We start from the raw sequence: 26,474 nt of genomic DNA, 5'->3' as shown, positions 1-26,474 counted from the left end.
AGTGCTTACCACTGGAGCACAGGCGGAGTTTCGACAACAGCCACCCTGCAGTGACGCTCCTACACTGGTTAAACTGGCCCTGGGCTAACGAGCCCCTGATTAAGACTTGATCCACACTCAGGGAGACAGCACCCCTCAGCTACCGCCCCTCAAGGACCGACAAAGTGATTGAGATTAATGGGTCCATGATCAATTATAAGACAGCAGACGGACTGTGCAGAGCAGCGAGGATCATGGGGCCTTCATATAGTAAGTTATGAGGACAGGATGTGACATGAACGTCTTCTTTTAAGAAGAGGGCATGACAGGAATGCAAAGGGCTCAAGCACTGGTGTGAATGGGGGAACCATCACAGCAGTTTAAGAATTTAAGTGATGTGAGATATTACTGGCAGTCATGAGTTTAAATGATTCAACATTTTAAAAGTAATGGTACTGATTAACAAAATGAAGGCTAAGCTGCTAACTGAGGTTAGAAGTGTTCAGAGGTTTTCTTATTGGCATTGTTGTGCAACGTGTGAAGGCTAGATTATGGAGTCTGTTTCCATGCTCATTTATGTTCATCAGTGTGCGGCCATTATAAAGAAAGATGCACTCACAGGGACCCAAATTATATTTCTCTCACAGCAATGGCAATGAACTAAGTGAATGAAAAATGATTAAAGATTTGTTTTCTCATCTGGCCGAGTTTAAAAGAAGGCCACCCTTTACGTGTGTGAGTGTGTGTGTGGTTGTAAATGTGTGACTTTTCATGTTTCCCAGTGTATGCCTGGAGCAAGCAGCTCGTTCTCCCCTGCCTCAGGGCTCACTTTCTGAAGTTGAAAGGTTACAGTTTTGGTTTTAACAGCATATTGTATGGTACACTCTCAACGCTCCCATCGTCCTTGTTTGCAGCAGCAGCTGGTCCACACATTACGCACAGACAAAGTTTGCCATTAGCTGGTGAAAGAAAGTGGAAAATTTAGCAGTTAAAGGGCCAGATGTTGTTGTCAGGATATACTGGAAACCTAAATTCATCAGGTTGCAAACACAACTCTAAATAAACGCTAACGTCGCTACGTGTCAGCCGGATGGGTAAACAGGCAACAGTTTTGTAAAAATGTTTGCCACAACAGCTTTGTATGGCGGGTATATGTCAAAGGAATGTGTTCTTTCGGTATTATTCCCAACCAGGTATTAATCCAAAACATTATAGCTAGGCCACTAATTTACATTCTGCGAACTCTAAAGGATTTATTATTTATTCAAGGTATTCCATGGATGCTGACATGTGTAACAGGGTCAGTGTATCTGTATCTCTGCTATTTGCTTATCGGATTAGTTGTGTCTTCACCGTCTAAGAAAGGCAAGTTGAAAAGCGCTGCGTGTATGAAAAATAATATATTGTTTTGTACTTTAGATTATATATTTATATTTTTAAAACAGCCTTCTGTGTGAGACTTGAGAGGCTAGTCAGAGGCTTTGTCCTCTTCAATGAGACAGGCAGGGAAATAAAAGGGTTAATGACACACAACCACGTTGCAGCATGCATCCACACTTGGCCCAGTCATCCATACTTAGTCCACAACACAGTGATAAGCCCACTAGACACCATGTCTGGCCACTTCATTTCTTGTTTTCTCCTTGTATTTCTGCTTGAATATTTGCAATCTAAAATAGTATATTGTATATACGAGGAAAAATGCCTGAATTCACTATCTTAATTGAATAGAAAATATTAATTTGGATAGTCCAAGCTAATAAAGCTCCATATCAGCCAAAATAGCTTCAGTAACCTTGAACATCTTAAGCTTCAAAGGAGGAATTATCGCAGCATCACCCTAAACATCACAAACAGTATTCAGCTTTCAAACAGTCAACAACAGCCAAACCCTCATATTTAGATTTGAATGCAAATGCCGCCTGGTTTGCTGTAAATACTGTGCTCGTCACATTGTTGTATGCCTTCTTAAGCATTTGAGCACATGTCGATTTTCCTCTCATTACTAAAAATGTATGTAAGATGAATCAGGTAAGATTTCTTGACAACAAAGACAAAGTTGCCCCAGTCTCTCCCTGAATCAGCAGAGTAGGCCCATTAAAGGTGCCTTGTGAAGTTTTCTTGTAAACTAAAATTTTTACAGCAAATATGATTGTTTACATCCCTGTTAACTAGTTTTCTCCCTGCCTTTGCTGGACCTGTGTGCAAGTTTGAACTATTAACTTACAAATAAATGCCGACATTTTTTTTCCTAATAGAGCCAACTGGCAAGTTTTCTTTTTTATAAAAAATAAAACCTACAGCAAAAAGACGCTAGGATAAGGAAAAGAAGAAGCAGTACAGAATCCTCTAAACAGCAGAGTTGTTTTAGACGGTTTCCTTTGGGAGAGTTTGCTGGTGCAGTAAAAAAGTGCTGTTTGTATGATTTCCGGCGCCGTGATATAGCCCTGCTGTCTGGCCTATTTCATAATGAGGATGCTGTCGTGCATGTTATTTCACAGAAAATGCAATTTTCAGTAACTGTGCCCTGGGCCTTCACTCCCACCGACATGGCGCCCTGCAAGCCGGGCCAGGCGACTGAGGAAATCTCCAAGCAAACCAGAAGTGACAGGCTGTGGAGCCAGCTAATATTCTCTGACACATGGCATTGGGACCCCCTCACCTCCACTCAACATATCCAGCACACAGCAAATGAAGGAGAACGTAGAGCAAAGACCTCCAATAAAGAGGCTCATAGTGCGGCCATGATTAGGCACTGCAAGGATATCAGGGAGCCAGATTACTCCGGAAATGAGTTGGGGAATGTCGTAAATGAGCATATCAACAAGAGGGTACTTTAGTCTGTAAAGCTTCCTCTGAGCGCACTTTTCCATTCAGAACTCTTCTGGCTGTTTAAGAATTGAGAAGTAGTCAGGATAAACAAGTGACATTTTCAGCATGGCATTTAGTTCATTGACAAATAGAAAAAAAAAGGCTTTTCATCTTTGGCACCGACGTGAGAAAAAAAAAGATACAAGCACATTGTTGTAAAGGTCACAGGGACTTACAAGCATAGATAACCAAATTAATTATGCCAAGCTAGGTCCTCAAGAAGACCGACCAAGGTGCCTGATGAAAGCGGTGCTGTGTGAGTCCAAATCCCCTGGTCACTGTTGCTTATCGCCACAGCGAGACAAGACACCGCAGTGGCTCATAATGAGGCAGGACTACATGTCAATCACACGCAGCGAGTCAAAGCCTGTGACGCAAAGGATCTGCAAATCTAATGAACCATTTTCTTAAAATAACCCGGCATTGAATTTTGGAGAATGTCGCTAAAGGTAAATATTAACAATGAATGGGATGTCATCAGCAAATTTGTTTATGAATAGAAGGTAAATGTTAGATATTGCTGTCAGAGATAGACGGTTTAAATCCACTGGAAACAACCAGGTAGACTATATGTGAAAATCAGTGCAGCCAGGTTTTGAAATCTTGTGGAAAGTCTTCCCAGAAGAATAGAGTCTCTAATCTTTTTCTAAATACTGGAAGATTAATGTCAATGCTCACATATGGGTGTAGCTTTCAGGTGTTGATGTACCTTTTGGCCATAAGGTGTTGTTATGGTACAATTACAATGCAATACATGCAGTACTTGAGACAGTATGAACCCCACACCTAAAAAAACAACAAAGAACGTCTTATTATGGATTTAGTTGTAGTGATTTTTGTGTAGAGAAACCCAAATAAATTGGGCTACAATAAAGAAAAAAAGGCTGAATTTATGTGAATGACGGAACTGTAGAAGAAAATGGTACTGCTTAACCCTCTATGTGTATTTTTCTCCGATTCTGTCTCTCTATGCGCATCCTCTGAGCTTTTATGTCACAACCTCCCACTTAACAAGGACCTTTGGCTAGTTTGACCTTATCTGGGATTTGCGTGCAGATGAAGATTTCCAACCACTGCTCAATCAGATCAGAGAGTCTGACGGGCTAAATAAGGAAGGAGATCCAGTAGGAGTGTGTGCATGCGTATGAGATAGAGGGAGAGAGTATGTGCCTGCCTCTGTCTATTAGTAGGAATAAAGTCTCTAGTGGCATGCAAACGTTGTATTACATGGCCCTCTAGGCTTAAAGGAAGAGGCTTGCAATGAGACTATTACCTATGCAAACTGAGGTCGATTAAAAGACATACTGTGACTCACCTGTTTCAAGGATAAGGAGGAAGGAAAAAGGTTGTGTGCTATCAAGATCAATGCGCAGAGGAATATAATACATACTTTTGTATGCAAGAACAGGTACACACACACATACACATGAACTGTGTGACTCACTGTAGCAGTAATGGCTGTATCATTCGAGGAGAGTGGCATATCCATGTCTGCGTATGGAATCATGACCAGGGCCAGAACCTATCATCACCGTCATTACCATTACCATTATGAAGCAGCCACACTCGCCACAGCAGGAAGGCTCAAATCTCTGCTCCCCCTTAGGGATGCAAATTATCCACACGTTGCTCAGCAGCTGGCCAACCTGGAGATCCAAGGGAAAACCCTGTTCGCCAATAAACCTCCACTTTCCCAGTCCACTGCGTTTAATACCAGAATAAAAGTGAGGTCCTAATCTTCGGCAGATCAGACAACTCCTCAAGTCCAGTCAGTGCCCTCAGGCCTCTGTGTCCCCACAAAAAAATTGCAGTGTTATCTTTGATTCCGGTTTTACATTTGATAATCAAATCAACTCGCTTATCAGCACCAGCTTCAACCATCTTAGATCACTTGCAAAATTAAAATCATATCTGTCAGTCAAAGGCTTGGAGATAATAGTTCACGCTTTAATTCCCTTTCGCCTCGACCACTGCAGTTTCCTCCAGGTTACGTCGCTCACCTGCTCATCCCCTATTCCACCTCCCAACCCGTCAGATGTGACCAAGTGACCTATCACTGCTCTCCATCCAACGCAGCCAGAAAAAAACAAAGGTGATTGATCCCCGTCTAATGATACCTTTAAAACCCACCTAAAAACCATCTCCTTTCTTTAGGCTCTTAATTATCATCATGCCATCTTATGAAGTCACCTGTCTATAAAAATCCTAAAACCCTTAAAACAATTGAAACAATCTGTCTGCGCATTAAGAATATTTCAACTCATTTCCAATAATAAGATCGAAATCTTATACAAAAAAGGCTAATGGCTGTACCTTCGCAGAAACTATTCTTGCTAGACTTGGATTTTTTTTTTTATGTGTTTAAAAAAAAATAAAACTTTTTTTATAAAAATTTAATTTTCAAAATGTACTAGATGAGAAAGAAGAATGCATTTTAGAAGAGACGGCGAACTACAAATGCAAAGAATATAACTGTGCAGGAATACAAATGTGACAAGTCAATGGAGTCTTGAGTGGATTTACTCTAATGGTTTTGGTTGAATGGGGAACAATTGGTTACATGCTCGCTCAGCTTTTTCCTCTAACATGTTTCGTTTTAATTGATTTATTCTTTGAACACTAATCCCAGCAATCATCCGGCTGATCCGTGGATACTCAACTTGATGCAGCCTCCTGAATTTGAAAGGCCAGGAAAATAAAAAGGCAGCTTCCTCTCAACTACAAGTGGATTTTAACACTCTATGTACACAGCATAACACAAAAAAGACCAACATGTGCATGTGCATAGAAATAATAGAACCATTTTCAGGTTACTAACCTTTCCTTGAAGTCGAGGAAGATCTTCCCCAGCCCACTTCCTCCACTGACCATGTTCAGGTCAATGGCTCGCAGGAGGGCAAAGTGGACTCTGATTACATCCTGAGTGAACAGCACAATAAACGTTAGAATCTATCCATTTTAATGCATAGTTCTTCCTTTATACAGAGGTACATACATAGATAGATCTATACATACTTTAGATTGGATCTACAGTACATTAGGTGTATAGTGGTACATGTATTCACCCTGAAACGTCCCATGCAGGACCCTATGATTCATATGATTATGGCTATACACATTGGGTTCTACTGAGGACGTACATCTTGTTTCCAATTTTAGTCTGGCTACTCTGCTCATGTGGTGATCTGGAACAAATCTGAACAAGCTTAAAAAACAGACTGTCCCTAAGCTCACAACCCCCCCCCCCTCCGACAGAGCCTGAGGTACACAACATATAATGAACATGAACAAAACAACAACAACAACAACAACAAAATACTAAATTCTATTACAGGGGGAGGCTGGGGAGGTGGATGGAGTTCTGTTTCTGAAAGCAGGCAGCATGGATGCAGGGCTCAGTGTTGTTGAATGTAGACTGACTGAGCATTAAATGTGTACATGTATCACCTACTGAGAGAGTAGTTCGTGGACATACATGATTGGAGAGTCTAGGGAACATGTGAAAAAGTACATTTGTACTTCCCACAATCGCTGTGTTCATAATGAAGGAATATGTCACCCTGTGCCAAAACTATGGCAATAATGTATTTTTGTAATAATGGAGATCTATGGCACAGAGGAATAATTCATATCAGACTTTTTTGTAAGATCAAGTGATTATTGGTTTTGGGGTTATCATAGGATTCGTTGACAATAAGTTAACCAAAACGGTATAGCTGGCAACATTGCTATGTCAAACGGATGTGGTTACAGAAACACTAGCAGTGGAAGGTTTGGAAGGTGTGCGGTGGACTTGTTAAACTCGCGAAGTACATTTATATCTCTGACACACCGGGACTATATCAAACGTGCTAATTCATTAACAACATCCCAAAATGTCTCTAACTGTGTCTAACGACAAAGCCACTAACTGGAGTGAGCTAAAAGCAGTCTGAGTTAAGGTTTTTCTACCCACGATGGTGAAGACCAGACTGAAGCTACAACCAGAGCTGCATGGGTGTTAATCGCTCAAGATGTGCAAAGATACTTGCAGAGAACACAGGACTCAACATGGGATTCAAGTTTATGCTCAGAGTCCTTGATACAATCTTGCTTTAGGTGTTCACAGTTTAGTAATTAGCACAGAATAGCTTTTTTTTTCTCTTCTTGTAAACTATTCAATGGCCGAGTTGTACAGCAAGAATGAATTACAGTTACATTTTTCAAAAAGAAAATGACAGAAAATCTGTCTGTCCTCCACGGTGATGAAAACACTAAACCATGAAACAGAAATCACAGTGCATATCGAACCATGAATTTTGCATACCATTAACACTCCTAATATACACATCCTGTCTTTCAATCAGCCAACCATACACATTTTGAATGATTCACTTGGTGTGTAACACATCCAGGCGTGCTGCGTACACATCATGTTCTTTGCTTGAGCGATTACTCACCTCAAGATTGACAAAGATCGCCTCCATGTCCTGTGGACTCAAGACTTGCTTCAATGGGATCATGTAATTCTAAAGAGAAACAGTGAAACAGTCAAATCAGTGAAAACTTTCAAGAGTAAATATGAGTTAAGTCCCTCTTTAAAAACAACTCAAAGTTGTCAGTTTTTTGTAAAAATCTACTGGTAAAACAAAATAAAGCTCTGGCCAAGCTTTTAGCAGATCTGTGAGAATGTATTTAAAGGGCAGCACAACTGCAACCTAACTGCAGCAACAAAGAAAATCAATGTCAGGCTATGCTTTTAAAGATGCAGCCTCCATACTGTTGTTCGCAAGGTGTGTGCAGTTAACAATGTACCTGCCATAGGTACAAACTATACAGCTGTTCTCTGTGCTGCACTTGTGCTCACAGAAGAAAAACCTGTTTCTCTAACGGTGTTTTACGCTTGTCACATTCCATCATCATAATAATAACAAATAGATCAACAAAGAAGCAATGAAGAGATGACGGGCTTTATTAACCCCAACTCAATTAAGCTTAACGAGTCCTCTGATCATAAGAAGGTTATTTATTCTCATTTAGTCTCGTGTTGGTCTGACGCAGGAAACACAGGACGCACATTTAGTTTAATGAAATTAGCGGAGCGGGTGATTTGTGGGGCATGATCAAATCGCAAATAAAATCTGTCAACACGGAAACTGATGTGTTAGCAGCGCTGATTTCAACAATGGTTCATTATCACACTGCGAGAGCTGGTGCGTGTGTGTGTGAGAGAGTGTGTGCGATTCTTTAAGCATACAGAATTTGCTGTTTTACAGGGCACCTTGAGTTTGTTGGCATTTGCTGGCAGCAGTGTTCAAAGAGTTGTGATCGGCTGCTGTAATCACTAACTACTGTTATTCAGCAGTTACACAGGTAGAAATAAAGAGGCTGTGTTAGGCAGGCAAACGACATACCAGTGTGAGGTAACGATGTTTACTACTTGTTTTACTCTCTCAAATCTTGTTGACTGTGTGTGCGTTCACGTATATGTCCTTGCGCCTTGCGATTTGTGTGTCTATACCTAAAGCCCCAGGGATCGGTGTCTCCTGTGGGGGCTGAGCCAATAACAACTGTATCGATCTGCTCCTGTGACATTTGTGCTCCCCGATAAAACTGCCAATAGCTGACATTTCCATGCTGCGACCCGGCCCGCAGGCCTGAGACGCCAACAATGAAGAAGTGACAAAAGGAAACTCTGACACGACATTGCTTGTGCCAGGGTAAAGATGCACATACATCAACACACACAAATCTGGTGGGAATGTACAGCAGCACACACTCACCTTCTCAATATCCTCCAAAGTCTTGTAGTACTTAGCTTCAGTCTCCTGGATCTCCACTAAGCAGCAATTTCTCTTGTCATCTTCTGTCATACCCATTTTCTATCATGAGAGTAGGAAACAAATGAGTCAGGGCAATTTTGGACTATTTACAATATAGTCCAAGTCAACATTTTTTACTTTGTGGTTACTGTTTATCATAAAGAATATCTATATCATGCAAGGAATTTCACAAAAATGGATTCAAGCTAATGTTCATTTCTGAACCTTATGAAATTCTATTAGCACGCTCTTGAAAATTGCTTGAGTTGTGCAATATATCAAATTGCATTGTGTGGGATAATGCAGAGCAGACCTTTCCAATCAATTAGTTAAACTGCATTACCATGCAGTAATGTAACACTGACAAAAAGGAACGCACACTTGATGTTAACCGTAATGAATTACACGAGCAATGTTCAAGAGTTTGTTTTACTTTATTTCACCAGGATAATCTACTCATTATCAATACTGCTTTCCACGGAGTCCTTGGAATAAAATCCATTGGATTTGCTAGTTGATTTTCACAACCTCTGAAAATTTATGGAAACCAATAGCTGCTGGAACAAAAAGAAGATTTTGTCCAGAAATCTAATAAGTCTGTATTTCAACATGGTCAGGAAACACGATGTGCTTCATGTGTTTAATTAAAGCAGACCCGATTTCCAAATCAACTTGAAGCAGATAAAAATGTTCACCCACGCTGACTGACTGCATTTGCTGGCTAGAGTAAAGTGAGGCGGTAATGACAGGAGTGCGAGCCAATGAGATGTGTCATCGTGTGTGTGGGCTGGCTGACAATGTAAGTGTATGTAGATGAACCAAGGGTTTTTAAGTCATAGCCATGCAAGCAGGCGCCTTGTGAGGGGGTGGTGGAGGATGGGGAAGAGATACAAACTTATCTACATAAAGCATTTCTCATGAGACCTGATGTCTAAGTAAGTCTCCATGTACTAACATTTCGGTATAAATATATATATGTGTCTTTGAAAGAACAATATACTGCATGAGAGATTCATCCAAATGAAAAAAAAACACCCAGACAGAGGTTTCACTTCTACACAGATTTTCTATGCTGTGTGATTTGAGCTGCCCGACTGTAGAATAACTAACTAAGGCATCTGGGACAGACACGGCTGTTAATAACCAGTGAAAATACAATAACGGGGGCTAACAATGTAGAAGTCCTGTCCAGGCTTCAATCCAGCATGCAATCAGAAGCAGGGCTCAAAGCCCCGGGATAATGTTTATTTGTCACATGCTTTGAGGCTCGCTGTGGCAGCTGGCGGCCCTTGCTGATGTCAGTTAACGCTGCAGTCACAGAGCTGAAGTCACAATTGCCTCCAATGGGCCCCGAGTCAGACGTTGAACCAGATGGGGTCTCCTTTTCCCCTATGCACGTGTCAGTAATCTTAATTGGCAGGTAATTCTCTTGGGATGCTATGTTTGTTTTAGATGAAGTGGTGGAGGAAGTTAGCTGACAGAGCGGGGTGAATCACAAGCACAGCGGCACTCACCTGCATGTATCTGATCTGCAGCATGGGGAAGGCAAAGCAGTGCGAGACAAACGTCAAATTTATCACCAGTTACTGTATGTAAGAATCTAAGTGCGTTTGGAGATATAAGTTCATGCAAATACTATAGGATGGCCCCAGATACAATGACAATGCACATCACAGACTTACAGGTCCAAGATCCAAGATTTACAGGTAATATACCATCAATACTTTATTAGAAAAAAAAACAAAAAAAACATCCCTAATTATAAAAAGGGTTCTAACCATGGGTTGTCGTACTTCCACCTTAATGATGTCCTCATAGATGTCATCCCCATCGTCGTCACACGGCACACAGTCGTAGATGTCATCCTCACCCACGTCATGCTCACTAGGGAAAAACACGCGCACAAGTTAGATGACCAGCAGTATCAAAGCACCATCTTAAAATGTCCACGTTAAACTGCTCCGACAGCTGAAAGGCACTGAGCAGCCAAGCCTGTACAAAGCCAAGCCTGTACAAACTCATTACCTCTCATGAGCCCTACCTTAAGAGTGATACTGGTGTTCCAGGCAGTGGGACACAGTACCCAAGATGTTCCCACCTCATAACTATTGAGTGGCATTTCCCTTTAATGTGTTTTTGTTTTTTTGGCACCCAGCTAGCTAACTGACCTTTAATTAGGCAAGCAGCCAGCAGAGCACAGACAGTTACTGTGGAGAGGAGCGTCTTCTGGGAAAGATCCTCATGCTCCGGGAGCCACACGGTATCTCCCTCCGTTCAGTGAAAGCAATTATTGTTCGGGAAACTTATTGATGCGGTGGAGGAGCCTCAGCAGTAATACGCTTTGGCTTTGGGCCCATATTGATGTTGTTAATAAACAGGGAGATTTAAGTCACCAAAAAGGGAATAAATGATTAAATACTGTAAATAACTAAAGGTAGTAAGACTTGCCAGCTAAATAATGGAGGACCAGGGTTCAAGCTTGGCAACTGCTTGCGTGTTTAAACAAAATTCAATTCACTTCAACTGTACTGAGGTGGAGCCAGTATAATGCTCATGTATAATGCCATGGATTCAGTGAGTTACCCCATGGGCTACAACTTTTTTTTTAACTTTTGACAAATTGGCACCATTATAAGTATGCCGAAATAGTTATTAGCAGTTCCTGTTTACAATGTACCCATTTATATAAACAATGTTAAAGTTCTGGAGTTTTTTATATAATTTCTAAGCCTTCTTCACGATGGAGATAATGATATCCTGATTTGACTGAGATATGAGAAGTACGCGTTTTGTGACAAATTGCGGCTATGGGTTTTAAAGTACCTGAATTGCCTCCATGAGTTCTACATCACAACTGCTGCAGTTTTGACTTCTGATCATGCTAATAAGCCAAATCAATGGACCAAAATTAAATAACTAATTGGCTGGAATGCACCTGTCCCTTTCACCGCCAGCTTTTTTTTAAATTCGAGGGAAATAAAAGTATAAATACTATTGATAAATAAATATTGTAATATAAGAGATGATGCTAATCTCTACAGCTTTCACATGCTCAGAAAAGGAGGACCAGGGTAGCTTGGCAAGTGATGGAGCCTCTGGTGGAGCTACATACAACCTTCTGCATCTGCCATCTCTGCTAAAATATTCCTCCTTTCACTGTGTGAATAGGGGATAAAAAAAGATAGAACTGCCCTCAATCAAATATTCAGCTTTGTCGTCATGCGGGGGTTGTTTGAAGTTTTTTTAATTGAGGTGGTATGGTTCACTCTCAGCTCTGTGCTTCTTCTTTCTTCATTAAGAAAAAGGGGCTCACGTTGAATCCTGAGAAGGCTGTGTGGGAGGACAACGACCAGCCAACGCTGTCCCATCAGTGTCTCCTCTCTGAACCTTGAGACTACAGTACTCTCCACGGGGACTAATGTGCTGCATGGCAGGACATTTATTCGGAAAGTAGATGCTGCACTTAATTTTGCTCTGATCCCTCAGAGATGGTATTATGTGACGGAGGTCTGGTGAAGTGATATGAATATGATGGGGAGATGTTAGAGGAGGTGGATCTCCACAGAGAGTACGGAGGAGGACAGTCTGAGTGGGGTCTTTTTATAAAGTAGGACATATTATAAGAAAAAAACTTTAAGAATAAACATTGAAATGGACTACAGAAAAACTGATTAGAAACATTTTGTGCTGGTGCCGTCATCTATATTTATTGATCCTAGCTTGTACTGACATTAATGATAGCTTATCGAAGGAAAATACTCTATTGATTAGTGATGACATTTAGGCCCCTTCATTTTTCCCACTTAGTTATTTTGTCACTGCCCACTGCTCCTTTGGTCCAATGAGTCAATTCAAGACATTTGTAAAGCTTTTCATCCATAACTACTGATTGATCGCTACATTACACTGACGTGGCTGAGGGCTCAACAGGTTTGGGGGAAAGATTCCTATTGACTGGCAACTCCATTTAAACCAGAGGTTGGATGTCAATTCCACCTGTTTCCTAATTGTCTGCTTTTCTTTTAATGCACTGTCTAAATTGATTTTTCCAAATATTAGCAAGAGACATCAATATTCTAATGAATGCCTATTTCCCATTCACATTTCTAGATTGATTTAGATCAATAGAGTCTCTATATTCTGAAACTTCCTCCAGATTTCTAATTGGTGATGACATTAATGTACTTCTTAATGGACTGGCTCTTTCCACTATCAATATACATTGATCCTGAAGTCAAATAACTATAATGAACCCCATATCAAGATCTCAATGTAGTAACGTGTAATCTACATATTGTACTGGGTTTCACAGAAACATGAAGGTTACTGTTAATAAAAAATAATGTGCTTTTAGCTGCGTGGGATTCAAATTGCCTTCATATACACAAATCAAAAGTCTGTCCCTTCTTTAGATTCTGAGTTTGAGGTCGTGTGTGTGTGTGTGTGTTATTAGAAAGACAGAGCATGAGCAAAGAGGGACATATTTCTTGCAAGTGTAGTTAATCTGTCGCACACCAACTTTAATACTTACGTCCCTTTGTCTCTTGGGCTTTAGTGGACAATTAATAAATCATTCAAATGCATTTATATGTGTGCTCGTTCCTGTGTGCTTGTGCATTTGTATGCATCACAATCAATGAGACAGAGAGTGGGAGTAGAGTCCTGAACAGTCATGAATTAGGTCATATTTTCTCTCTGATTACACACTGAGAAGCCAGAGGGTGTCCAGTGGGATTGTGCGCAATCGGCCAGCAAGCCTCTTCTCCCAGAGTTACATCAGTGGAGAAGAGTGACGGAGTATGATTCACCATATCAGAGCAACTAAGCATCTGCACTCAAAGCTGGCCTTCCTTACAGGTGTCTATTAAAATAATATAATGATATTGGGTATACAGTAAGTTGTTTTTGTCAGAGCTGTGCTATACTATGTGGGGAGCAGAGGCCTATCAGCCTATGACTGATAAACTGAAACAGAAACACTAAAAGACAAAAAAACCCACAAAAGTAAACGTCTAAGGACACTGAAGGTTGCATATTTCATGGTGGATGAAATGGACATCATACTAATGAGTTTGCTATCCATGTAGCCTTATGATCAGTATTCCCTGAGTGTGGTACTATATTAAGGTTGTGTGGTCATCAGAATCAAAATGCTTCATCGTCTCTGTAATATAAATGTGCCCAGTAAAGCCCATGGCATTTGATTTTGATATTCTGTATGTACATGGAAAGTTTTCTCTGGTGGCATCACTACAGAAAAGATCAGGGGGCTAAAAAATACATAGGAAGCACCTTCTGGGAGCATGGATATGTATCTATACCTAATTTCACAAAAGTCTTCATCACTGCCATTGCCATCCTTAGGCACCATCGCCAACAGGGTGACCATGGGTCTATAACAGGCCGGAGAGAACACTACAGCACTCTGTAAATATAAAATCATACTATTAGCCAACCAAGAAGTATAGCTCTGACAACAAAAACACAGTGTACTTTTAAAAGACAACTATCAAAAGATATATAACCTAGGTCCCTACGCACAGGACGATCATTTTTAGTTCCAAAGACACAACCGTTTATGTTAGGTACTCCGTGGTGAATATCAATTTCTACTCTTCTTAACTTGTATGTTACTTAATACCTTGCAGTGAATAATACCTTAGCTAAGCTCCATCCATTTTCAAGCTATTGACTTTTTACATCAACTTGCCCAAGGGATTATGGAGCAAAATAAACTGCAAAAGAGTGACACAAAGGGCTTGGGAGATGGTTTGCTTCTGAATGGAAATCTATGTGTGCCTATCGCAGAGGAAAAAGTCCCTTGGCAACTCTACCCGATCCACCCCTATTTCATGCTTTGTCAACTTCAGGATGGAGTCATTCCATGCAGGGAGGACTCAGTGTTAAGCAACATGAAGACCTGGCATCACAAAGCCAGAGGGAGGAAGTACGGTATCAGGTATACCACATTAACCCGGGAGACCTCAATTAGGTAGAGACTAGCCTCTACCTGACTCAGACACTCCAGCAAACACATATGGGCTAACAGCATGTAAATTGGAGTATGCTTCCTAAATGCACATAGCTGAAACTATCATAGAATCTCAGTACCATTCATTTACAGTGGCCATTTCCACGTGAGCCCATACTGACAGCCTACAGCCTCAATGCACATCACTTGACATGAATTCTTCTGACAGGATATTGTAAATAAGGAAATCATGCATGTATTGTAGGTGACCTCTGCTAAACCTTTTGCGCATATTTAAGACCAAGCTTCTGGATGGACAACAGCCATATCACCCACAAAAGCCTTGAAGAAATATCTAACAAATGTGTAAACCATCATTACATTAGTGAAGACTGAACTCTCAGCTATCCTCAGAGACAGAGAGTCCACCAGTTAAGGATTTTTGGCTGATTAAAATGAAGGGTTGATCGATCTTTTACTGCATGGGCTGCTGAAACTGTCTTCCATTTAACGTTTGGTCTGCTGGCATGATCTTGGTTTTTAAATCTCACCTCAAAAATCAATTTTTATGGATTTCTTTCCATAGCAGTTAGTATCCTTTGTCGTCTTATCACTGAACTTAATGATGCCATTTTATTGAATTTTATTGTTTTCTTTTAAATTGCTCTTTTACGCTTCCATGCAGCCTTATTTTCTCACACTAAATATTTTTGGTGACAATATTGCTGTTTTATTCCTTACATGCGGTGGCTTTTATGATACCATATGTCTTGTCATTGTATTATTTTCTTCCTCTCGGGTGCTCCTGAGTCGTACTACATCCATAAAAATTATTACTGTGGCAAGATCATCATTGTCCTCTCACTCACTCTTGCAGTTCAGTTATGCACATATTGTAAATTGTGCATGTATCAATATTTCAGGCTAATTAATAAGTGTTTGAGAGCAGGGTTATTGCTACTGTGGCCTATATGCTAAGTGCATCCAGCTGCATTAGGTGCAGGACCCCGCTGATGAATCAATTATGCGTCTGTCCATTGATGCAATGAAATGCATCCATGTTCTTTGTAAAAGGTCAAGAGCAGGCGTGCTGCAGAGCGTCATGATTAATTCAATAGGACCTAGCCCTCTACACCTACAGGTTACACAAAGAGCCCGGTGTCACAACACCACTGGCCATTTCAGAAAGAAACTGATGAACTCAAGCTTCAGGCTCACTGAAGGTTACAGGGGCCCAAAACCCATTACAGAAAGAGGAGATTTTGTATACCCATTGCCTCTAGAAAAATCACAGCATATACCCACCTCACTTTTATGCTCACTTGCTTTACTGGTGGACTTGGTGACAATTGTTGCTATGTATACTGTGCACTCGCTATAGCCACTGGAATATCTTTAAATCAACATGTTTTTAATAATTCTTATACTCTCTCCCTTTTTGTGCAAGTTTCAGTTCAGTTTTCAAGATATGTTCCAGGCTTGCAGGGCTACATGTTTAGCTAAGCTGCACTCTAATCTAGTATCAGCCTGCCTGGCTGTCCGTCAAGAGCACATTCTTCATCCCCTAAAGAACACCGCAATCATGTATTCAGCGGGCATACATCTACAGCCCGCATGCTCTCCTTTCTATATCCCCCTCGCCTCCCTCCTAACTTTCTGTGATGAATGACACCCGTCTCAGAGCGGTTAACCAATTATTCTCCATTAATCTGAGTTGAGCGGCTGCTGTCACCGCTGCCAACTCCGAGACCCTACGGGTCTCTTTCACACCCAGCAAAACCCACCCACCCACCTAACACACACCAAACCAGGCAGCCAGCCACTGAGGCAGGCAGAGAGGCAGCCACACCAGAAGCCAGAGCAGAGCTGGTGTCACCATGGCAACGGTCGGAGTGACAGAGGGCTCCACGCTTATGTAATTAGGCAGTTAGAGGAAATTGGAAGAAGTGGCAATCACACAGTGTATGTGTGTATAATGATTGTTATGTATCTAGATCTGCTTTTTTATATAATCAGGTTCATATCTCTTTATTTTGATTCATTTTATAAAAATATACCAGATATAAAATGTAAATAATGCAAAAATGCAAATATTGTTATCATATATACATATATATATATATATATATATATATTTACATACTATTAGTTCAATGGATGATGATTTGCAGCATAATTAGAAGCTCTTTCTGCATTTTTTCCCAGTTCAAAAACACTTTCTGAGATGATCTCATCACGATAGGAGCCTTTTAACTAAAATGCAATAAACAGTATGCATAGTAGGGACTCACCTTCTATTTTATGACAAAAAGCTGGTTCAATTTAGGCTTGATTTAATTTAAAGATTATGAGAAGTCTCTATGGAATTAATTTAAGTTAATAAAATGTCTGCCTAAGAGACAAAAACAGTTTTGTGTGGGTGTTGTTGAAAAGCATACTTACTCTGCCAGCTCTTCAAGGCTCCGGTACACATCATCCTCATTCAGAGCTGTGTCCTCTGATGGAAAGGGCCTGGTACATACACAACAACACACACACACAAAGAGTGAGAGAGGGTACAGAATACTTTATTACTACACACAGCACAGTGACCCAGGTAGAAAAATAACCAGTCGGAGACTGCATGTTCTATGTGCCAGGTTGTCACTCTTAGCTCCATCACTTCAGCAGCACAACAGCAGGATCTATTCAATAGAGGACCCCATCAGTCACAAACAAGATTGTCAAAACACATCAGCACACTGCTGCTGACAGATAAAAAAAACGGTATCTTCCCACAGCCAACTTTCTCAGGAATTCAGAAGGAAACACAGCTTTCTGTTCTCTTTTTTTTCTCTGACGGATGGCCAGGTGTCTTCTCAGGGGGTTTGGGCAGCTACCAAGGACCCTCAGAGACAACATGGAGCAATATAACATATTGAAAATGACTGCGTTTAGAGCTGTAATTTCTCTTACACAGAAAAAGTGACCTTTCATACCTATATGTACACTTTATTCTAAAACATAATGTTTATGAGACACAATGCAAGGTACATTAGCATAAATATAAGCGTTCATACCAGCCTATCGTACAAAAATCTGAATGATTCACCCCTATCCATCCTCTTCTTAAATTTTTCATTCCTGCTCACGCAGTGTCAATAAACCCAATACTTGTGGAAAGTGGCAGAGCATAAAAATGGATGACTAATCAATTAGCTGATTAAACAGGGTGGATTTATTTCTAATCTTTTAAAAGATATCTGCTTTCCGCAAACATTATTCTGAAGTGCATGATTAGATCTAGATTGCCCAACCGTGTTTATGATGTTCTTTTTTTTTCTTTTCACAAGAGCTGATTGCTACAAATTATGACCTATTAGCTTAATGCTGTGCACAATTGAGGCTCATTAAAATCAGTGAGGTCATGATCGGCGCTAATCAACCTGAAACGGCCTGCATTATTGAAATGAAACCGGAGTCTCTCTCTCAGTGCTATGACATTTTTCAGTTTAAGGAGTATGTTGTTAAGTTGTAGGCCTGTTTGTTTGTTTTCACTGTGATAGCACCATACCGCTGTTGCCATCCTCTCCTCGAGTAATAAATCCCACGCAAAGCAACAGTCAGCAGTGGTTTCTCCTACGGTAAACAGCCATGTCAGGTTGACCTTGACTCCCTCTGTATAATGTAACTACTGAAAGCATGATTTGTTTTCCTAGCGCCACTGGACACACACACACATACACACACACGGTTTTACCATTATTCAAGAAAGAGTGAGAGGTGTTTCCCACAGCTTTTCCCTGTTGTCCCCACCTTCCATCCCCCTTTCCCCCTTCTCTTACAGGTGTTGTCCTTTCTCTGTGCTCTTTGTGCCCCCCCATCCCCGTGTCTGCCCCCCTGTCCGGCCCGGTGACAAATCAATACATAATTAAATAAATAATAAAACAGACAAAGGAGTATTTTAATACTCTCTTGTTAAAGTAAAATCTGTCTGGCACAATATGGTATCCAGGTCATTATACTCTATACCAGGCTGCTGGGCAGGACAGGTTTAAAAAAAAACCCCAAAATAAATAAAAATAGAAAGAGTGAGAAAGGTAAAGCTGCACCTACGTGTTTGGCTATTCAGTTAAAACACAGCAACACCCCGGGTCATCTGCTGGAGCTAGTTCTATGCTAATGTTTAAACTTTTGTCAATATGGACACATCGTTAGATTGGTTAGATTCTCCATAATTCAATCGTTTAATTATTTATCAGGAAAGAATGAGCACCGAAGTATTATTCATTCAGATTTACCAGCATGGTAAAGGAATTAAAGCCCTGTCCCATATAGACACCTGTCCCAAATATAGGTTGGGTAAATTCATGATTTTAAGCAAAAAAAAATGGAGAAAAAAAGTCCATTCACAGCTTCAACTCAGGTATTTTGTTAAATAATTAATACCGTGGCACCTATACCTTAATACAAAATCTGCAAACATTAAGCTCTTGAGTTTTTTCTCTATATATCAAACAAATAAACTAAAAGTTTGGAAAATATACATATAGTATACGTTTCAGTACACAACAATGTGGCTATCGTTGATCACCAAGTCACTGGTTAAAAAAGGAGAATAGACAGTGAACCTAAAACATTATTTAGCCTCTGTTTACCAGAAATGTCACCATAGTAGCCAAACCAGTTACATGTTGGGAATCCTCAGTATGTTTGGAATGTATAATAAATCAATTTACTCAACAAGCTCCACCACCCATTGTGCAAAGTGGGACATACCCCATTTAAAATGTTGTTGAATAGCTAGCTATTCAACAACAAATGTCTGTGCTTCCAAGCCTTTGTCTCCTCACCAACAATTCCAATATCCAAAACTTGGCAATTTTAACTAACAATAATTCGACTTGAGTGGACCTAAGTGGTTTATAAGTAAATATGATAGTTTCATTGAAATATGTGGAAGGGGGATGCTGGTGATTTGCAGCCAAAATATAAATGAAAGGATGTTACCGTGTGGGAAAGTTATAATTATATAAAGATATTGTGACAGGGAAGAGAGAACTAGGGAGAAAATATTGGACATTTATATGTGTGTTGTACTTGTACTTGACTGTGAAAGCTGTGCTGGGAGAGGATGTGGACAGTTCAGTGTCAGGGACCAGACATTCAAAGCGCTTATAAAAGCACTCCACTCTCTGTAAGCACTCGGCTTTGAAATCCTTTGACTGCGTTTAATCCCATGAAATGATCAGATGACTGTGACACTTTATTGTAACACCACGAGCCAACAGAAGTGATCTGTTTGTGTGTAAAGGCCAACTATCACACTAATAAACTTAACTTTACACCAACATTAGTGCGAATGTGCAGGTTTTTTTAAAAGCGGCTAAATCTGCTTCCACTTTACCAGTAGACATTTCAGTTGTTGTATTTTTTTTTTATGTGTCACGTTCAACATCACGACCACACCAAAAACAGGGTTAGTAAACAGCAGGAAGCAGCATGGAGGTCAATGTCAATGTTATGTTGGTTGCTGTGTATAGACAAGGGGGGATATTTTACATCACGGTTGGTGGGAGGACAATAAAAACATCTCCCAGCAGGAGATTTTTACAATTAAATTTGCTGAGGGTCTGAAAAAGGTAGTCAGCGGACCAAACCACTGCGAGGCATATGAGAGCGGAAGACATAATCTTTCAAAACTTCAAAAACGCAATGGACTCTTCAACTGTTTGTGAACCAAATATGGTCTGGTCTAACTTTTGAAAAAACACAATATTTTTGTCATACTGCACGTTGCAGCAGCACCTCTTTCACGCTGTGTGTGGCACATGCGCACAATGTAGTTAAGGACCACTAGCCAATCAGAAGTAGAGCTGGGCAGGTCCTGACAAGCCGGTAGCCAGGGCTTCCGTTCAGCTGTACATATTTCCAAACCAGATATAACACAATAAAAGAAAGAGAAAAAGCTAATTAATGCTGGGGACAATTCAATAGTCGCTGGATATTGGTAGGGTCATGTCCCTACTAAATTCTTCACCCTTGTGTGCTTTGAAAGACGTCACAGCAGAGATATAAAATTACAGCCGACAGACTGTTAGCCTAGCGTGCTATATAAACATATGGATGAGACGTTTATAGACATCTGCAGATAGACACTGATGAATGAGTCGAAAATTACCATGTCGATCCAGGTGTCATGTTTACATGATAGCCAATCGGAGCTTCCGGGATCATATGACCCAGAACTGAATGCTGGTTAATGTCAACTGTACTGTAATTTCACACTTAAGACAAAAGCCAGATGTCAATGTATAGTTTGTTTTGTTTGTTTATTCCAGTGTAAAAGGATCTCAAGTGACAGTGTGTCAAAAAGAAATAAAAATAATAGTTAATTTTATCATTTTATTTATGTATATGTGCAGGTTTGTGTGTGTCTGTGTCAAGCTGTGCGTTCCGGTGTAACACCAATAATTAGCTAGTGTGTAATTAAAGCGCTGGTCACACTGAAAGTGAAGTGTGTCAGCCATCCAAGTAAAGTTGGCTCAGCTAGATGTTCAAAGGTCAGCTCGTCACTCTCAACACACACACACGCGCGCAACAATCCTGCTAACTCAGCCTCCTCAGTCTTCTCTGGTTCATTAACTTCGTTAATGTTTCCATGTTTAAGGGGTTGACTTCATCACAATCTCTGTGTTTTCTAATTAGCAAATAACATGTATTATTTTTAAGAAATAAAAAATTAACAAACTGCCTCATCTGATTTATGTTACTTTCTCACGCAACTGTTATGAACAGGAACGCAGCGCAGAAGGTGTGTCCTCCAGAGTGTAATAACAAACCCACATGTGATGGGCCCCTCCAATGAAATGTGCATTATATTATAAGTTATTAATGGAGTCCCGCAGGGCTAAATTTAATTACATAGTAGTTTGTAGAGCTGTACGCTCATATCTATCACCTCAGTGTTGTTTTGCGGCACCAAGCACTGTCCGATGCTTCCGTTTTCATTTTGCTTAAACGATACAACCAGGTGTAATTGAACTGTGTTTATAATTTCATCAGAACTCCAATGATGAGCCGTCTCTTGGCAAATCAACACAGTTTCTTTCCTGCAGGCGTGTTACTTCATGCTGTTGTCGGGCTAAGAGCTGTGTGGTAAACCAGAGTGGATGTTGTGGTAATTGCAAATGTATTTCTAAGTAATCAGTTATCTATGCAGAGAATACAAAGTGTATTTGTTTATCTTGTACACCTCTGATTACCTCCGCCCCCATCTTTCTATTATTTTTATTTTTCTCATCTTTCTTCTTCCTTATCTTTCTCTCTTTTATTGTTTTTTCTGTATCTCTCTCACCATGTTTACTCAACTTTTTTGTGTTTTGTTGGTTTACTTGTAGTGTCTGTGTTTAGTTTTAGTTTAGTTTGTGTTGTTTGCATTAAGTCCATAATTCCAATATAGTACTAATTAGACAAAAGAAATAGAGAGAGTGTTAAATTTGTACACTTTTAGTTAATTAATTCCACTAAATTGAAAGTAAGTATAGTACATTGAAATGTATCTACAGGCACACATACATAGAAAATCAGGAATCCATCTATGTTATTAGGAAATTATGGATGCAGGAAATATTATTACTTGTGTTTTTGCTCTGCCGTGAGGGTGTCAGGGGCTTTGAGAGGGGCATGAGGGATTGGAGGCATTCATTTGTGTTATTGTCTCTTCTGTTGTTTGATTTGTTTAACCATAAATGGCCAGGGCCCAAATGAAAATTATGCTTTCTTTGTTAAATAAAGGTTAACAATAACACAACCAAAAAAAGAAAAATGTCTCTTTTGCACTTCATAAATATAATAAATGCGGGCCCCTTTTTCAAGTCCTAGTCTTCTTCGACCCAACTCAAACAACCAACCAGTCTTCAAACAACCTCTCTTTCCCTCCTTACTGTCCTGCCTTTTCTTGGAAATTTTCATTTTGTCTAATTTCTTCTTCACTGTCCTTAAAGCCAATTCCAGTGTGAAGGGAATTGTTGGCATATGGGTGCTGGACACTGAGTCGTCCCATTGATCAACTGTTGTCAAACAGCAGAACAACAGTGTAGTCATTAGGTGTGAACACAGCTCAAACGGCCAGAGTTGGAAGCAGTTTCATGTCCCAGGACACGGCTTTATTTCTGTAGAGGTCAATAAATCGCTGGAGCTCGAGAAAGCTAGTGCACTTTGCCACTTACTGTACCACACCGGTCCATAAACCCTCCCATTCCTCCTTTAAATCTGGCTATGTAGTTTCATCTCAAAGCCGCTGTTGCCTGGGGAGGGTGTGTGTGTGCAAAATCACATAATATTAAGAGCCTTCTTCTTTGCCTATGCGAGTTGTTTTCACAACACTTACATGTGAAATCAGCAAACGCGATGCATTCAAACGGCATGACTGAAAAATGAGGAGTGCAATGTGATGACTGTCTGCATACTAATGTGCGTGATGTAATTCAGTAGCATGAGGGGGCAGAGCTTTGACTACAGGATGAGGAAACGGAGGGAGGGAGGAAAACTGCAAACAGTGATTGTTGACACTGTGGCTGCTTGTCCAGCTCATGCTGTGCACAGCAACCTCCTCCTCTTCAAAATAAAAACTATGCAAAAACAAAAGTACATCTATAAAGCTCAGTCCAAATAATTGTAAATGTTGTAAAATGATAAAATTCTTATATTTTTTTTTACATGGAAGAAGTACCTTTCAAATGGTTTTTCATCCAGTACAGACTTCAAGTTGGGCCAAAACGATTAGTTGATTAATCAGTTCATTGAGCAACACAGCATTAACTGGAAGCTCCTGTATTCAGCAATTAATCGCTTGGGTCAGATTTCAAGTGGAAATGCCAAACAGCCTCTGGCTCCAGCTTATAAAATGTGAGGATTTGTTGTTTTTTCCTGTTTTATATCATTGCAAAATGTATATCTTTGGTCAGACAAAAAAAGCAATTTGAAAACATCACCTTGGGTTTTTTCATAGACTAAATAATACAAATGTCAGCTGATTAATCAATAATCAAAATAATGGTTACTCACAGCCCCAATTATTTAAGTAATTAAGTAAGTCTTAGCTCTAAGTATGGGTGTTTTTCTTTTTAATTAATTTTCTTTTTCAATTCTTTACTATTTCTTTTTCCCTTTTTCTTATTTATATTTATATTATATTATTAATTCTTATTGTTTCTCTTTTGATAGGCCATGCTGTTTTTGGGTACTTCTGAGACTGCAAATGTATTGTCACAATGTTTTCTCTACAATCTCCTCTATATGTCCAATTTCTATGACAGAAAGTAAATTGTTTTAATTGTTTGCAATTCATGTTTTTTTACTTTCAGCAAGGTAATTGAGTAAAACATAACAAACAAGAACTAGTTGGCTCCATTCTTAGTCATAATTAAGTAAAACAAATTCTGAAGAGTCATTCAGGGCCATTACACAAGTCACATTAAAACAGCACACACAAGTCTAACAAATAAAGTCTCATTATAGAAAAAAAAATTACATTCAAGGGATGTATATACGTCATAACGTATGACAGTTATGAATGCAATTGAAGGATTTTAAAAGACTATCATTATCCAAACCCCTGAACAAATTTCCTTCTCATGAACTCTCTGTGTTGATGCTGTCTTGACAGTGAAGCGAGAGCGGGTTGAAGGTTAGAGCGGGGTAAGCTGAGGACAGTAAAGATAAGCAGTAGGAAGGGAGTGGGGGGGTTGTCTAACAGAAGAGAGGATGACGCAGGCTTATGCTGTAGATAAGCTGTGAGAAACACAAGGTCATCTGCCATGACACACACAAAGATGGGAATATGAAGCCTTGGCACATTTAGGATTCAGGGTTTTAGGAAAAAAAGAGAAACAACTGGGATCATCTTTGTTTTTGATTTGGAGTGAAGTCAGATGTTCACTCCCCAGATTTTATTTTAAAAAACTAAAACTAAAATCCAGGCTGAAACAAATCTTCAATGAGTAAAAATCAGCACGTCTTTGTTCATGTTTGGTAGTTCGTTTAATAACTTTTATAACGGCAAAGCTTTTTTTTTTAGCTGAGGGCAAAAAAAACCCACAAGCAGAGAAGCAATTATAAGCGCACTTTTTAAGCGAATTTTTCAACTTAGACTCATCTGTATTACATTAGAGTGACAGTATGAGAGCACTGTTTAAAAGTGCTTTGAAACTTTAACTTTAGTAGGGAAAACATTTTTGAAATGCTGAAAAAACAGAAGGACCCTCGGACATAAGAGAAGATTGTGGAGTCCACATAGAGATGATGTCAGAATAGATATGACAGGATGATGGAGAATAGTGTGTACTGTGCCTATGAATATTTGATTGTGTGTTCAATGTATCTCTGAATGTGAAGTGGAGCGTGCAAAATAAAACCTTCATTTACAACTGGGGCTGGAATGCTGACACAGTGACAGAGACATGAACTATAGATGCCTGATTATAGTGAACAGACATCACAGACAAGATCAATGGGCTTCAACAGAACGTCAATGTACATGCCTGTGGCAATGTTAGCCAGGGATTTCACAGTGAGGAACTCTCCGGTCATTTAAAAACTTAACATCATCTGGCCTGATGTGGTATCTGTGCTTAAATTATTTGAGACCATGGGCTTATTGTCTGGTGAAAACTTTTCTTTTGTCTGTTTCCTTGCTATCCGTTTCTCACAAGCATCCCAACTTTATAGAAATACAACAGTAAATCACTGGAGCAGGGGCGTTGCTAGACTTAAAGCTCTAGTGGGGCACAGTTGTTATCTTTGAGCTTTTGCTGTCCTTCACTAAATTACTTCAAAATCAAATGCAGGCTAACCATCCCAAATTACATGGTATGGTTATCTTCAAGTTACCAATTACTTTCAGAATTGATTTGAAGATTTTACCGATTTACTAACTTTAAAGCACTTAATATGTTACCCCCAAGCATTGGCACGTAAGTTTTTTATTTTGCTCCTCAGTTCAAGAAATCCCAATCAGTTGCAAACTTATTTTGAACAGTAGTCATGGAGGGCATGAACAGTCTATCTATATGGTACAATACTTACTGTTAAGTTTGAGTTTAAATTAGTCATAGCTGTTGTCAAGCCTGTACATAGTTGACAGGGGCTTTGAAGCGAGACAGGAGAGATCTGACAGGTCCTTCGTCTTTAAATGCAGCTGACCTTGCTCTGAACTGAATTACAAAGAAGCAGGTGAAGGAGAAGACCCTTTATAAAGACCAACTGCCGTCAGAGAACACCTTGTTTTTGAAAGATCATACAGTATATGGCTTCGGACCACATTATGCATTTGTCATATACAGTGGGGGAAAAAAGTATTTGACCCCTTGCTGATTTTGCAGGTTTGCCCACTTACAAAGAATGCGACAATCTACAATTTTAATCATATGTACATTCTAACAGTGAAAGACAGAATCCCAAAGAAAATTCCAGAAAATCACATCATATGAATTTATAAAAATTGATAACCGTCTGATGAGGAAAAACAAGTATATGACCCCCTACCAAACAGCAAGTATTCTGGCTCCTACAAGCCAGTTAGTCTTTCTTTAAGACACAGCCCCAATCCCAACCAATTATCTACATCAAATACACCTGCCTCACCTCGTTACCTGTATAAAAGACACCTGTCAACACCCAAACAACCAGCATCCAACATCACCACCATGGGCAAGACCAAAGAGCTTTCTACGGACATCAGGGACAAGATTGTTGATCTGCACAAGGCTGGGATGGTCTACAAGAGAATCGGAAAGCAACTTGGAGAGAAAAGATCAACTGTCGGTGCAGTTATCAGGAAATGGAAGAAGCACCACACCACCGCCAACCTC

The 26,474-nt window shown here is 39.9% G+C and overlaps 1 protein-coding gene across 4 annotated transcripts in view; it reads right to left on the bottom strand.

Annotated features, from left to right (window-relative positions):
* vav2 (vav 2 guanine nucleotide exchange factor) overlaps nucleotides 1-26,474 on the bottom strand; it is a 201,936-nt gene that overhangs the window by 27,553 nt on the left and 147,909 nt on the right. For all 4 annotated transcript variants that reach the window (XM_046066304.1, XM_046066306.1, XM_046066305.1 and 1 more), the window contains exons 4-8: nucleotides 17,065-17,133; nucleotides 10,430-10,535; nucleotides 8,613-8,711; nucleotides 7,290-7,358; nucleotides 5,669-5,769 (exon numbers count right to left, since the gene is read on the bottom strand). In XM_046066304.1, the coding sequence (XP_045922260.1) occupies nucleotides 5,669-5,769; nucleotides 7,290-7,358; nucleotides 8,613-8,711; nucleotides 10,430-10,535; nucleotides 17,065-17,133 (444 nt within the window). The remainder of the gene's footprint in view (nucleotides 1-5,668; nucleotides 5,770-7,289; nucleotides 7,359-8,612; nucleotides 8,712-10,429; nucleotides 10,536-17,064; nucleotides 17,134-26,474) is intronic.

The sequence above is a fragment of the Micropterus dolomieu genome, linkage group LG13 (genome assembly GCF_021292245.1).
Source record: "Micropterus dolomieu isolate WLL.071019.BEF.003 ecotype Adirondacks linkage group LG13, ASM2129224v1, whole genome shotgun sequence".
In the NCBI taxonomy this organism is placed as follows: Eukaryota; Metazoa; Chordata; class Actinopteri; order Centrarchiformes; family Centrarchidae; genus Micropterus; species Micropterus dolomieu.
The sequence above is the reverse complement of the archived record's forward strand: the minus strand, read 5'-3'. Positions and strand labels throughout refer to the sequence as shown.